General features: G+C 40.5%; 1 protein-coding gene across 2 annotated transcripts in view; it reads right to left on the reverse strand.

Annotated features, from left to right (window-relative positions):
• CA2H3orf20 (chromosome A2 C3orf20 homolog) overlaps positions 1-13,563 on the reverse strand; it is a 105,408-nt gene that overhangs the window by 81,175 nt on the left and 10,670 nt on the right. For both annotated transcript variants that reach the window (XM_043588213.1, XM_043588212.1), the window contains exons 5-7: positions 13,048-13,188; positions 7,483-7,602; positions 164-305 (exon numbers count right to left, since the gene is read on the reverse strand). In XM_043588213.1, the coding sequence (XP_043444148.1) occupies positions 164-305; positions 7,483-7,602; positions 13,048-13,188 (403 nt within the window). The remainder of the gene's footprint in view (positions 1-163; positions 306-7,482; positions 7,603-13,047; positions 13,189-13,563) is intronic.

Here is a 13,563-nt window from a genome sequence, read left to right on the forward strand (position 1 = left end):
GATGGCCATCACCCCATCACTGGTCACTGTCGTTGGGGGCACTGGGCAGCTGGCACTTCCTGGCCCTGCTCAGACACTCCCGTGAATTCCCCGTCATGCACACACAGGTAGCTGGCAGCCATACCCAATGCTCGTGTCTGCCCCCAACCACCCAGACGCTCACATAAGGCGACACATCTCCTGCAGCTTCTCTCGGGCCTCAGGGCAGGGGTCGCTGAACTCCATACTGTCAGAGGCAGAGTTTCCGAGTCCTCGTTGGAGGGGTGACATGGTTATGTCTTCGAAGTTTTTTGATCTGCCTGTGGCTGGAGAGGAAGAAGTTAGAGAGGGGTTCTAGAGGATGGTTTCTTTTTTTTTTTTTTTTTTTCAACGTTTTTTTATTTATTTTTTGGGACAGAGAGAGACAGAGCATGAACGGGGGAGGGGCAGAGAGAGAGGGAGACACAGAATCGGAAACAGGCTCCAGGCTCTGAGCCATCAGCCCCACGCAGGGCTCGAACTCACGGACCGCGAGATCGTGACCTGGTTGAAGTCGGACGCTTAACCGACTGCGCCACCCAGGCGCCCCTAGAAGATGGTTTCTTAAGACGCCATGTTCACATGGGGGTGAGGTGGCAGGCAGAGGATAGCAACTTCTCCTGATAGTTAAAATAATCGGGGGCATCATTCATGCTTCCCAGGGATGGAAATCCCTGGCATGTCACTATAACACAGAGACACTGCTCTGTGAGTCAACTAAGAATGTGTTAGGAACAGGCACGTGCAGAGTGGCGTACCCAGCTATGTTTCCCCAGGACAGCCTGGGCCTGGGGCTGCCATGCATGCTGAAGTGATTCCCTTTTGACACTTCTGATTAAAGACAGAAAATCTCAGTTCCAACTCAATTGGCTGCAACACTTCTCCGACACTGGCTAATCTTGGGCCTTCTGCAGAGGGCAGTGTGTATGGACAGACTAAGACTGCATTTTTTTTTTTTTTACACATATTGTGGTAAAATACATGTAACAAAAATTTACCATCCTAACCATTTTTACATGTACAGTTCAGTGATATTAAATACATTCACACTGCTGTGCAACAATCACTATCATCTACCTCTATAACTTTCTCGTTTTGTAAATTAAAGCTCTTACCCATTAAATAGTAACAACTCCCCATTGTCTACTCCCCCCAGCCTCTAGTAACCATCACCTTACTTTCTGTCTGTCTGAGTCTGACTATTCTAAATACCTCATATAGGTAGAGCCATATAGTACTTATCTTTTTGTGATTAGCTTATTTCACTTAGCATAATGTCCTCAAGCTTCTTCCACATTATAACATGTGTCAGAATTTCCTCCCTTTTAAAGGCTGAGCAATATTCCGATGTGTATGTATAGACCGCATTTTATCCACTCATCCATTGATGGACACTTGGGTCCATACATACACTAATGTGTGTTTCCAATTTGAACATCTTTTATTCCTTTTCTTCTCAATCTTGCTTTGGCTAGAACTTCCAGTTCTAAGTTGAATATAAGGGGTGAACTTGAGTACCTTTTCCTTGTTCCTGATCTTAGAAGAAGAGCTTTCCATCTTTCATCATTGAATATGATGCTTGTTCTATGTTTTTCACAGATGACTTTTACCACGTGAAGGTAGTTCACTTCTATTCCTAGTTTATTGAGTGTTTTTTAATCATGAAAGGGTGTTGAATTGTCAAATGCTTTTTCTGCACTGAGATGATCATGTGGCTTTTTTCCCCTTCACTCTGCGATTGAGTTTTGTTATTGAACCATGTTTGCATTCCAGGAATAAATCCTTCTTGGTGTCATGCTGTATAATCCCTAATGTACTATTGAATTCCGTTTCCTAGTATATTGTGGAAGATTTTTGCATCAATGTTCATAAAGAACATTGTCTGTGGTTTTCTTTTGTTGTAGTGTCCTAGTCTGGTTCTGGTATCAGGGTAATGCTGGCCTCACAGAAGGAGTTGAGAAGTGTTCCCTCTTATTTTTTTTGTTAAACTGTGAGAATGAAGAATAATTGTAATTAGTTCTTTAAATGTTTGGTAGAATTCACCACTGAAGCCATCAGGTCTAGGGTTTTTCTTTTTTGGTAGGTTTTTGATTACTGATTTAATCTCCATAGTATTTATAGATCTATCAACATTTTTCTACTTCTTCCCGAGTCTTGGTAGGTTTTGTTTTTCTAGGAATCTATCCATTCCATGCAAGTTATCTAATTTGTTGGTGTATGATTGTTCATTATCTCTGTTCTAATCTGTATTTTTTACCTTGTCTAGCTTTGGTTTTAGTTTCTTCTTCTTTTTCTAGGTCCTTAACTTGTGAAGTTAGGTTATTTGATGTCTTTCTTATCTTTTAGTGTAAGCACTTAAAACTGTAAATTACCCCCTTAGAACTACTTCTGCTGCATCCTGTAAGTTTTGGTATATTGTATTCTAATTTTTATTCATCTCTGTTTTCTAATTTCTCTTGCAATTTCTTCTTTAATCTGTTGGTTGTTTAAGAATGTGTTATTTACTTTCCACAATTTTGTGGTTTTTTTCTAGTTTTCCTTCTGTTATTGATTTCTAACTTCATCCCATGGTGGTCCGAAAAGATACTTTGTATATCCTTTTTAATTGATTGAGACTTAAAATCTGTGGCCTAACATATGGCCTATCCTGAAAAATCTCCCATGTGCACTTGAAAAGAATGTGTATTGTTTTGTTGTTTGTGCTCTAATTGGTTTATTTCCTCTCTTTCCTTACTTATCTTTTGCCTGGTTGTTTTTCCATTATGGTGAGTAGGGTATTGAAATTTTCAACCACTATTGTAGAACTGTCTTTATTCTGTCAGTTTTTGCTTCAGCTATATATATATTTTTTGCATCAGATATTTTTATGGTCTGTCATTAGGTGCATAAACATTTATAATTATTATATCTTCTTGTTGTATTGAAACTTTTATTAATACCAGTGTCCTTTTTCTCTTATAAACTTTTGAGAGAGAGAGAGAGAGAGAGAGAGAGAACGAACCTGCATGCTCAAGCAGGGGAAGGGGAGAGGGAGAGAGAGAATCTCAAGCAGGCTCCACGCCTAGCACAGAGCTCGACATGGGGCTTGATCTCAACAATTGTGAGATCATGACCTGAGCCAAAATCAAGAGTCAGATGGTCAACCGACTGAGCCACCCAGGTGCCCCTCCTGTAATTTTTCTGATTTAAAGTCTATTTTGTCTGATACTAGTATTGCTACCCCGTTCTCTTTGGTTAATATTTGCATAGAATATCTTTTCTCCATCCTTTTACTTTCAACCTGTTTGTGTCCTTGGATCTCAAGTGAATCTCTTATAGATAGTACATCATTGGATCATGTGCTCTAATCCATTCTGCCAATCTCTGTCTTTTGATTGGGGAGTTTAATCCATTCATATTTAAAGTAATTACTGACAAGGGATTTCTGTCATTGTACTTTTTGTTTACTAAATGCCTTATGGCTTTGGTCCCTCAGGTCCTACAATACTGTTTTGTGTTGATTGTGTGATAAGATATTTAAATTCCTTTCTCATTTGCTTTTTTGTATATTGTATAGCTATTTTCTTTGTGGTTACAATGAGGGAAACAGTGGAGATTACATTTAACATCCCAAAGTTCTAACACTCTAATTTGAATTTTTATCAGCTTAACTTACAAAAACTCTCCTTTAACAGATTCATTCCCACCTCTTTCAGTTGTTACAAGATTATATCTTTATAATTTTTTAAATGTGTATTTATTTTTAAGAGAGAGAAAGAGACCAAGTGTGAACAGGGGAGTGGAAGAGACAGAAAGGGAGATACAGAATCTGAAGCAGGCTCCAGGCTCTGAGCTGTCAGCACAGAGCCCAACGAGGGGCTTGAACCGCGAGACCATGACCTGAGCTGGTCAGACACTTAACTGACTGAGACACCCAGGTGCCCCAACAAGATTACATCTTTATTTAGTATATGCACCAAAACATAAACTAACGGTTTTTTAAAATGTATTAGTATTTTGAATCATGTAGAAAATAAAATTTGTAGTTAACCAAAGTTACAGTAATACTAGCTTTTAAACTAATAATTTTTTCTTTAAATGTATAAGTCTTTTAAATCCTTTTGAAAAACAGAGGCACTTGGGGGGCTCAGTTGGTTTAGCATCCGACTTTGGATTAGGTCATGATCTCACAATCTGTGACTTCGAGCCCCGCATCGAGTTCTGTGCTGACACCTCAGAGCCTGGAGCCTGCTTCAGATTCTGTGTCTCCCTCTCTCTCTGCTCCTCCCCTACTTGTGCTCTGTCTCTCTGTCTCTGTCTCTCTCAAAATAAAAGGAAAACACTTAAAAAATTAAGATAAATAAATGAATCATGTAAAAAACAAAAAGTACAGTTATGAACCAATTACAATACTAGCTTTTATAATTGCCCATGTATTTTCTTTTATTGATATCCTTATTTCTCCATACAGCTTCAAGGTGCCTAGTGACCTTTCATTTCACCTTGCAGGACGCCCTTGAGCTTTTCTTGAAGGGTAGGTCTAGTGGTCATGAACTTCCTTGGGTTTTGCCAATCTGGGAATGTTTTAATATCTCCCTCACTTTTGAAGGACAGTTTAGCTGAATATAGGATTTTGGGTTGACAGTTTTTTTTTTCTTTTATCACTCTGAATATACAGCCCTGGTACCTTGTGGCCCCCAAAGTTTCTGATGAGAAACCTGCTGATAATCTTATTGAGAATTCCTTGTATATAATGATTTGCTTTTCTCTTGCTGCCTTCCAGATTCACTGTCATTGTCTTCTGAAAGTTTGATTATAATGTATCTTGGTGTGGGTCTCTTTGAGTTCATGTTACTTGGAGTCTGTCAAACTTCTTTGGTGTTTATACTCATGCCTTTCATCAAACTTGGGACTTTTCATTTCCTCAAATATTCTTGCTATCCCTTTCCCTCTTCTCCTTCTGAGACTTCCACAATGTGTATGTTATTCTCCTTGATGGTGTCCCACAGGTCCCTTAGGCTCTGTTTACTTTTTAAAAATCTGTTCTTCAGATTTAATAATTTCAATTGTTCTATCTTCAAATTTGCTTATTCTTTCTTCTGCCTGCTCAACTCTGGGTGGCAATGTTTTGTGCTTATTGCACTTATTTTCACAGTTATAACCCTGTGGCAGGTGTCAGCTGGTATAAGGATTTGGTGACATGAACTTGTGGAGATAGTCCTCCATGACTAAAATTCCAGAGGCATCATTTCAGGTCCACATGTTTCTGAGCCTCTGCTGCCCACCCAACTGGAGCCACATGCTCTCTCTTAATATATGTAGGCTCAACTTCATCCTGGTTTCAAGAATGAAAATGAATTTCAAGCCAGGGCCGCTGCTCAGGCTCCAGCTGGGTCCTGAGTGCCTCAAAATTAAGTCTTCCTGTCAGCCAACTCTTCGGCTTTCTGGCTGGTACTTGGATACCATCTCTGGTATCTGCCACTATGAGTGGTTTCTGGTCCCTTTTGCCACTCCTCCTGCCACCCAAGACCAGAGACTTGGCCCTGAGTCCCAGCTAGCAGCTGGCTGACCTCCTGAAACATCTTCTAGTCTGACCATTCATGTCTGGCTTGGCCCTAGTTGCCTTGGATCCTTGAGGGTGATATCTTCTCACTTCAACCAGGAACAATTTTTTGACAGACTTCTCTCAGTTCTCCTTCTGTAAAGTTGGGCTACTTTCAAAAAATAGCTGTTGTTCCCTCAGGGAGTAGACTCAACTCCTGAAGCCTGTCTACTCCAAGTCTGCTTGGTCCTAGAACTGCAAAGGGGGCAGTTGGTAAGGTGTGATAGCACATGTGCATGAACAGAGAGCAGAGGTCCAAAATTCAAAGTGGCCTAAAACCAGAATAACTGTACAACATATACAAACTGGGAAAGTTTTTAGAGTGAAAGTGGGCATCATTAAATATTATGTCAGAACAATAAGCATAAACTGGGACATTCCTGGGCAAAACAGGTCTACATGGTCATTTACAAACTATTAGAGAAAGTTAATCATCCATTCTGGCATGCATGTATGAGACTAATTTCTAAACATATCAAGAACCTATAACAGATGCAACACCACGAACACACATCTAGTCAGAATGATGCACATCATGACAAATCACATTTTGGTGGGGTAGCAGAGGAAAACAGCCGGACAGACAAAGAGGCCAACAGAAGGCATCACCTGCAAGATCATTAGGAGGAAAAATCATGAAATCACAGTTTATCTTGAAGATACTTTGTCTTCTCTCAAAGGGATTCTGTTGATTTAGGGCCAGCTCAGGAGTGGATATAATAAAACCACATAAATTGGGATGCTGGAAATGATGCTGTGGGTTATTGAACCACAGTGACAGAAAGCACATCAACAGAGGTAAAGGAGCTTGGGAAACGAGAGGGGGCGGCTGCATCTACTCCAAACAAGGAAGCTGAAGATGTCAGTTCCATTTGGGAAGGTGTTCTTTGTCTTAGAGTCCTCATGTATACCCCCAGGATTTAGAACAGTGATAACTAGCAATTGATAACTAGCAATTGTTCACTAAACATTTGTTCACTAACTGAAGACACAGGAGGAGCTTGATATGGAGAATGAGGCCTGGAGGAAGGCAAATCACATAGTCAGCAAGAGGCAGGGTCAGAAATAAAATGCAAACTTCTCAACTTCCAGCCTTACCTCCAGTGTCTGTGGGAATCAACCGGACAATCTTTGAGCATTCCCACCTTTTGCTGATCCTTCTACCACCTACTTTGCAAGTACAGTCCTCCCTGCCTACCCCATTCCACCATCTGCCATCACAGCTGGTTGGGGAGAAGGTAATTGGAAATTCCATGAGACTTTGCCTTGCCATTTCCACTCCCAACTTATTTCTCTGAGGTTCTGGCTGCATGGTTGCTGCTATACTATCTGGTCTACTGCCACCTGTTCTTTGTCTTAAGCCTTTCTTTCTGTTGTGTGTCCTCTTCCGTGGGATAGCAGGTCCCTCTATGTCTTTCTCTTCTTTCTGCATGAATCAGCCCAGTTTGGGACATGCTGTTAGGTCTGGTATCCAAATACGTCTCTTCAGATACTCGTTCCCCCACTGGCTGTGTGAGTAGGAGCAACATAGATCTCTCTCTTGATAGAGGGGGTGAGTTTGGGATACTGAGGGGGATGGAAGATGTAGATTTGATAGGGATGTTGTCCTGTGTGAAGGGAACCACATCACCAGGAACAGAGGGCACGTAAAAACAATCAAATGATGAGACTGCACTGTGGAGTGACTGGGTTGAGATGTGTCAACTTTTATGGGAAAGAATCTGTGTCAATAGCTTCTGCCAACAGGCAGGACAGCCATGTACCCTTCCTATCAGAAAACTAAATCAAAGCATCTCATCAACCTGCACTGGGAATCCTCTATCCCCTCCCCCACCCCTCCCCCAAAGATGGGCTAAGAGCTCTTTGCTGGAATCCTCTGTTACCTGTTTTCTTCTTGACTTCCCTTCCAGTTGAGAGGCAAAAGCTCAGACAGCCAGTAGATGACTCGTAGACAAGCTGGTAAGGTGAGTTCACACCCATGGTTGGAGTGCTCACAGAGGAATCTGGAGTGGAAGATGGAGGAACTCTTTTTTCAACTTTTCAATTTTTCTTGTAGCCAAAAATTTAGTATTACATTTTTTGTTCTGACAGTATGGTAGAGTAGATATTCTAAAGTGCCCTGATTGCTACAAAACAACCACATCTTGGAAGAAAAAGACTTTTTTTTTTTTAATTTTTTTTTCAACGTTTATTTATTTTTGGGACAGAGAGAGACAGAGCATGAACGGGGGAGGGGCAGAGAGAGAGGGAGACACAGAATCGGAAACAGGCTCCAGGCTCTAAGCCATCAGCCCAGAGCCCGACGCGGGGCTCGAACTCACGGACCGCGAGATTGTGACCTGGCTGAAGTCGGATGCTTAACTGACTGCGCCACCCAGGCGCCCCAGAAAAAGACTTTTAATGCATGAGCAGGCTCAGAGTAATTAAGGGGAATCTTTAAGATTCCTTTCCGACGGTACCCCTCACCCCACTATAGTATCCCTCAAGAGAGTAATGACACCAGCACAGGGAGCCGGGAGCAGCAAGCACAGAAGGTGATGGTATTATTGCGAGGGCAAATGCAGGTATAAGTGCAGCGCTAGGTGGAGGGAATAAACATTGGGCCAGTTATTCTCTATCCAGGACACTGAAATCAGATGCTTCTTCAACAACAAATCAGGCTCTTGCAGAATCACACTGTTTCACATAGAATCATTTGATACCCGACCACTTGAGAATTAAAATTTAGCACCCGCACCACTGGCGGAAAATCGTGATCATATTTACATAAACTTCATCAAATCATTGACTCATTCTTTACCCAAATATGGTCATTTCGCTGGTTAGGCATGAAATTGTTAGGAAATGTTAAGCAACTTATCATGGTTCATTCAAATTCTTAAAGAAAATGGCAGATCTGACCTAAATAGATAAAGACTATAACCAGAGACTGCACACGTGCAAATAATAACCTTCACTAGTGATACAAAAGTTAAGATCAGGATAACTTTCAGTACCTTCTAAGTTAGCAGAAATGAACTGACAATAGCCAATACTGGTAAAGATGGGATAAAACCAGTCAACCACGCTGGTATAGGCAAAATCCATCTAGAAAATAGTATTTGGTAAGAGCTGTACACATATTGAAATTTTCTGCCCCAATAATCCCTCTTAATCAATCTTAACCAAGAGAAACTGAAGTTGCATATTGCGATGCATATTATACTAATAGTAGAAAACTGAAAATCTAAGCATTTGGTTAATCATAGAACCTGAACATTAAAAGTCTACAATGAATTAAAGCGACAATTATTAAAATATATAGCTATGTTGGCAAACATTTGTCTCTCAGTTAAGGAAACTGAGAGGCAGGAAAATTGTAGTATTAATATATATATGTGTATATATATACATATATATATGTATATATACGTATACATATATATATATACACACATATATATACACATATATATACACATATATATACACATATATATACGTGTATATATATATATATATATATACACGTATATATATGTGTAGAGAGAGAGAGAGAGAGAGAGAGAGAGAGAGAGAGCGCGCGAGCAAGAGAGGGAGGGAGGGAGGGAGGGGAACCAAAAAGGAGATTACAAAAATGAAAAATAGGAATTATGTAAATAAAGATGGCAAGATTATTTGTTTTCCTTTTTTGTATATGTTTTACTTAGTAATATTGCCAACAACTGAAAATCAAGGAGCAGTCCAGTTTTCTTTCATGACAAGGCAGACTAGTATGTACTGGAAAGGAGAAAAGGCAGGAAGCAGGCTTATCACTAAGGAAATGCTTCCTTAAGCAAGGGGTGTATTCTGGCTGTAGCTTGAAGGGAAGACTACTCCAGACCCAGTTACAGCTTTAGTCTACCTCATGCAGTAAGATGGTCCAGAAAAGCAAAAGTCATGTAAAATACGTCAACAGCATTTGGATCTTCTTTTTAATGCCCTGTAAGAGCTAATTCAAGTCCTTCTAGGATTAATGCTTTTCCAAAAAGAACAGATCAGTCCTTCATTTATATTTTGTTGGTTAGGTTTTTTTTTTTTTCCCCAAGCTCTAGGCTTGTTTAAAGAGGAGCATCTGGAACAGACATGCCAGCAAGTGAGAGATTTCTTAGGGAGTGTGGTGGAACACTCTTGCTAATGTAGCAGGATGCAGAAATCATCAAAGCCTCTCCAGAGTTCAGCTCAGTTCTCTGCAAATTCTCTTCCACCATATTAACCACAACCCAGAAGGGAGGCAGGAAGCCACTGAATCACGGGTGAACGTCTGTGACCCTGCAAGAATGCTCAAACACCTTATGGGGTGGAATACTAATGGTGACAACCATTTCCTTTTCAAGGTAAGGGAACGCTACATTCAGGTAGGGGAGCATCTTGGGCAGGTCTGAGGGTGAGCCGCTGGGCCAGGTGGGACTTTCCTACCCATGCAATAGACCAGCAGGCAGTGTCCCCCACAAATGAGATGGATCTCTAAGCTCCACACAGAATGCAAGGTGCAGGACTCCATGCATGCTGGTAACCATCTGTGTATATAGTTACAGCATAGTTAGAGGGCCAGTGTTTTCATGGCATAGCTGATCCTGAGCAGCATGCGCAAAGAGTAAATTCCCTTAAAACAAAGACCTCCAGGTCATGGTAAATAGTGCGGAGGTGGGGGTGGGGGAATCCAATTGGAATTTTATTTTAGAAAATGAAAACAAACTCGAAAACCAAAAAATAAATAATCCAATTAAAAAATGGGCAGAAAACATGACCAGACATTTCTCCAAAGACAACCAGATGGTCAAGAGACACATGAAAAGACAAATAAGCAGAGGGAAAAAAGAGAGACAGACAGACAAACAAAGAAACAGACTCTTGAGTACAGAGAACATGCTGATGGTTACAGAGGGGAGGTAGGCGGGGGAGGGGTGAAATAAGTGAAGAGCTCTGAACAAGGCATAGGATTGCTGACTCACTATACACCTGAAACTAACACAACACTGTATGTTAAATATACTGTAATTAAAATTAAAAACTTCATAAAATTTAATAAAAGAAAAAAATAAAGCATACTTGGATTGAGGCTTAGAAAAATACCCCAAAATTTATCAAAATAACTTTCTTTCACCTTGTATTTAATGAAAGTTTGTTGATTTTGTAAGCACACTCTAATTCTCATAAGCAATAAAAATGACTGTGTCATTTTTTAAAAATTTTTTGAGGTGGGGTAATTTTCTTTTTTCCTGAATGGTTGTAGGATAGCAATAAAACATGAGTACCTTCCTGTTTTTCTTTGCAAAAATACCCAAGGGCTTTATCAGTTTTTATTTTTAACTGACCCCCAAATCATCCTTTCTGCAAGGAGTCGCTGCCCCAGATGATGTTCCTGTCTCCAGTAGCTGATTGGTTTTGCCTCACTGTGCCATTGTCAGTGGCTTCGCATGGGGACTGAGCAGCTTTCCAACATCGCTTCCACTGACTCCATGAAATCCCACATTTTTCCTGCAAGGCTGGCAATTTTATTATGCAATTTATTTGTACTGTACATGTATATTATCAGATGTTTAAGCTCTGACCTCCAAGGAAAGGTTTGTCCAAGATGGACAAACATCCAGTGGACGGGGAGAGATGCTATTTTACAGGGAGGGATGGATTTTACAGGTGAGGGTCAATGGTTATGAGATTTAAATTTTTTTTACGCTTCCCTATGAAACCTAACAGGCAGGATGACTTTCAGGCATCCAAAATGAACACAGGTGACCTTTGAACAACATGGATTTGAACTGTGAGGGTCCATTTATATGTGAATTTCTTTCAATAACTATAGTACGGTCCTGTAAATATATTTTCTCTTCCTTAGGATTTAAAAAAATTTTTTTTAATGTTTATTTTTGAGAGACACACAGAGAGAGAGAGAGAGCGTGAGCAGGGGAGAGGCAAAGAGAAAGGGAGAGGGAGACACAGAAAACGAAGCAGGCTCCAGGCTCTGAGCTGTCAGCACAGAGCCCAACACAGGGCTCAAACTCACAAGCCATAAAATCATGATCTGAGTTGAAGTTGGATGCTTAACTGACTGAGCCACCCAGGCGCCCCATCTTCCTTAGGATTTTGTTAACAAATTTTCTTTTCGCTGCCTTACTTTATTGTAAGAATACAGTATATAATACATATAACACACAAAGTATGTGTTAACTGTTTATGTTATCAGTAAGAATTTTGATCTATATTAGGCTATTAGTAGTTAAGTTTTGAGGGACTCAAAAGTTACATCTGGATTTTTTACTGCTTGGGGGGTCAGCACAAGGGTCAGTTGTACTTGTATATCCACCATGCTTAAGAGATACATTAGATACAACTGATTCACTGTGTCTCCCAGATCCTATTCCCCTCCACCCCTCTCTAGTGCTCACTTCCTCCAACTTAGCATCCAGCATTCCCCTCCACGCTTTTATACTGTACCCAAAGCAATATTGCTTGTATTCTTTCAAATTTTATTTAAATAGTATCATACCAAATGTATCCTTCTCAAACTTTCTTTCTTTTATTTGCTTACAACTGTGTTTTGAGATTTTATCTGTACTGATATGTGCATTTTAATGCTTGTTTCATTTTGTATTATTTTTTTCTTTTTAATTGAAGTATAGTTGACATACAATATTATATTACTTTCAGGTGTACAATATTGTGATTCAATATTTATGCACATTACAAACTGCTCATCACAGTAAGTGTGGTCGCCTCTGTCACATCTGACACATCTGTCACTATAGTATTATTGACTACAGTCCCTATGCTGTACAAGTGCTTGATTTTTACTTCTCACTACGTTCCATTGTTTAAATAGACTATCAACTGTTTTCCTCCTATTGATGGACACTTATGTTGTTTTCAATTTTATTTTCTTTTGCCATTCCAAACAGTACTGCAATAAACATTCTGGTACAACTTCTTGTACACGTGTGCCAAGTGTGACAAGCCAAGTGTGGCTAGTGGACTGATGAGAATCCACACCAGCCCATGGCCAGATGAGCACAAAAATGAAGAGTAAACATTTAGAAACCTCTGTGTCAATTTTACATTGCTGTCACATCACATTTTTGAAAACGTCAGTCCACGAGAGATAGAGATCGGCAATTTTACAAGTTGGTCCTTTACCGCAGACAGTTTGAAAAGCACAGCCCTAGGGAATGACCTAGAAGAGAAGTTGCCGAGTTGTCACATGCTAGAGCATCGACCACCTTGCAGATACCATCAAACTGCTCTCCATGGGAACTGCACCAATTTCTATACTCACCTGCAGCATTTAAGAATCTCTGTTGCTCCAGAATCTCTGTTTGAGAATCCACCTCAACTCTTGGAGATGTCAAATGTTTAAACTGGGGATTTGACCTTTCTATTGCATTCTTAGTGGCACTATTCGAACTTCTAAGGGCTGAAGCTTGGGTACCCACCTTTCCCTGTCTGTCCGGCACCATAGCCACTTTTTCCAATTGTGCTGATCAGGTAGTCAAGAGCCATCTCCTTGGCATTGACGTGGAGGAGCAGGCTGGCCTCCACGAAGCGCCTTGTGATGTCCAGAGGATTGGCACCTACTAAAGGAATCATTGAAGCAACTCATTTTCCTCCCAGCACAGGGCTAATGCTTCCAGGAAAAGACTTCTGTAAATGGCCCAGGAAATAAGGGTAGAGGGAAGCTCTATTCCTAGGGTAAGCAAGTGAGGGTCTTTTAATAGAAGGGTCTCCTTAATGGAAGGGTCTCGATTTCCCAAGACCTGTCAGGTAGCATTTTGCTCTCTACCCCCCTTACCCTTCTCTCTTCCTACCCACAGGCCAGGGTCCTGGTGCCATTAGTATTTAAAATAACATCTAGCAAGTTCTAGAAGCATCTAGAAGGCTCAATTACTGATATGGCTCTATCTTCCCTCCTTGATCTTGGGGTTACACCCTTACCATGGATGGTCTTGCTA

The sequence above is a fragment of the Prionailurus bengalensis genome, chromosome A2 (genome assembly GCF_016509475.1).
Source record: "Prionailurus bengalensis isolate Pbe53 chromosome A2, Fcat_Pben_1.1_paternal_pri, whole genome shotgun sequence".
NCBI classification, from domain to species: domain Eukaryota; kingdom Metazoa; phylum Chordata; class Mammalia; order Carnivora; family Felidae; genus Prionailurus; species Prionailurus bengalensis.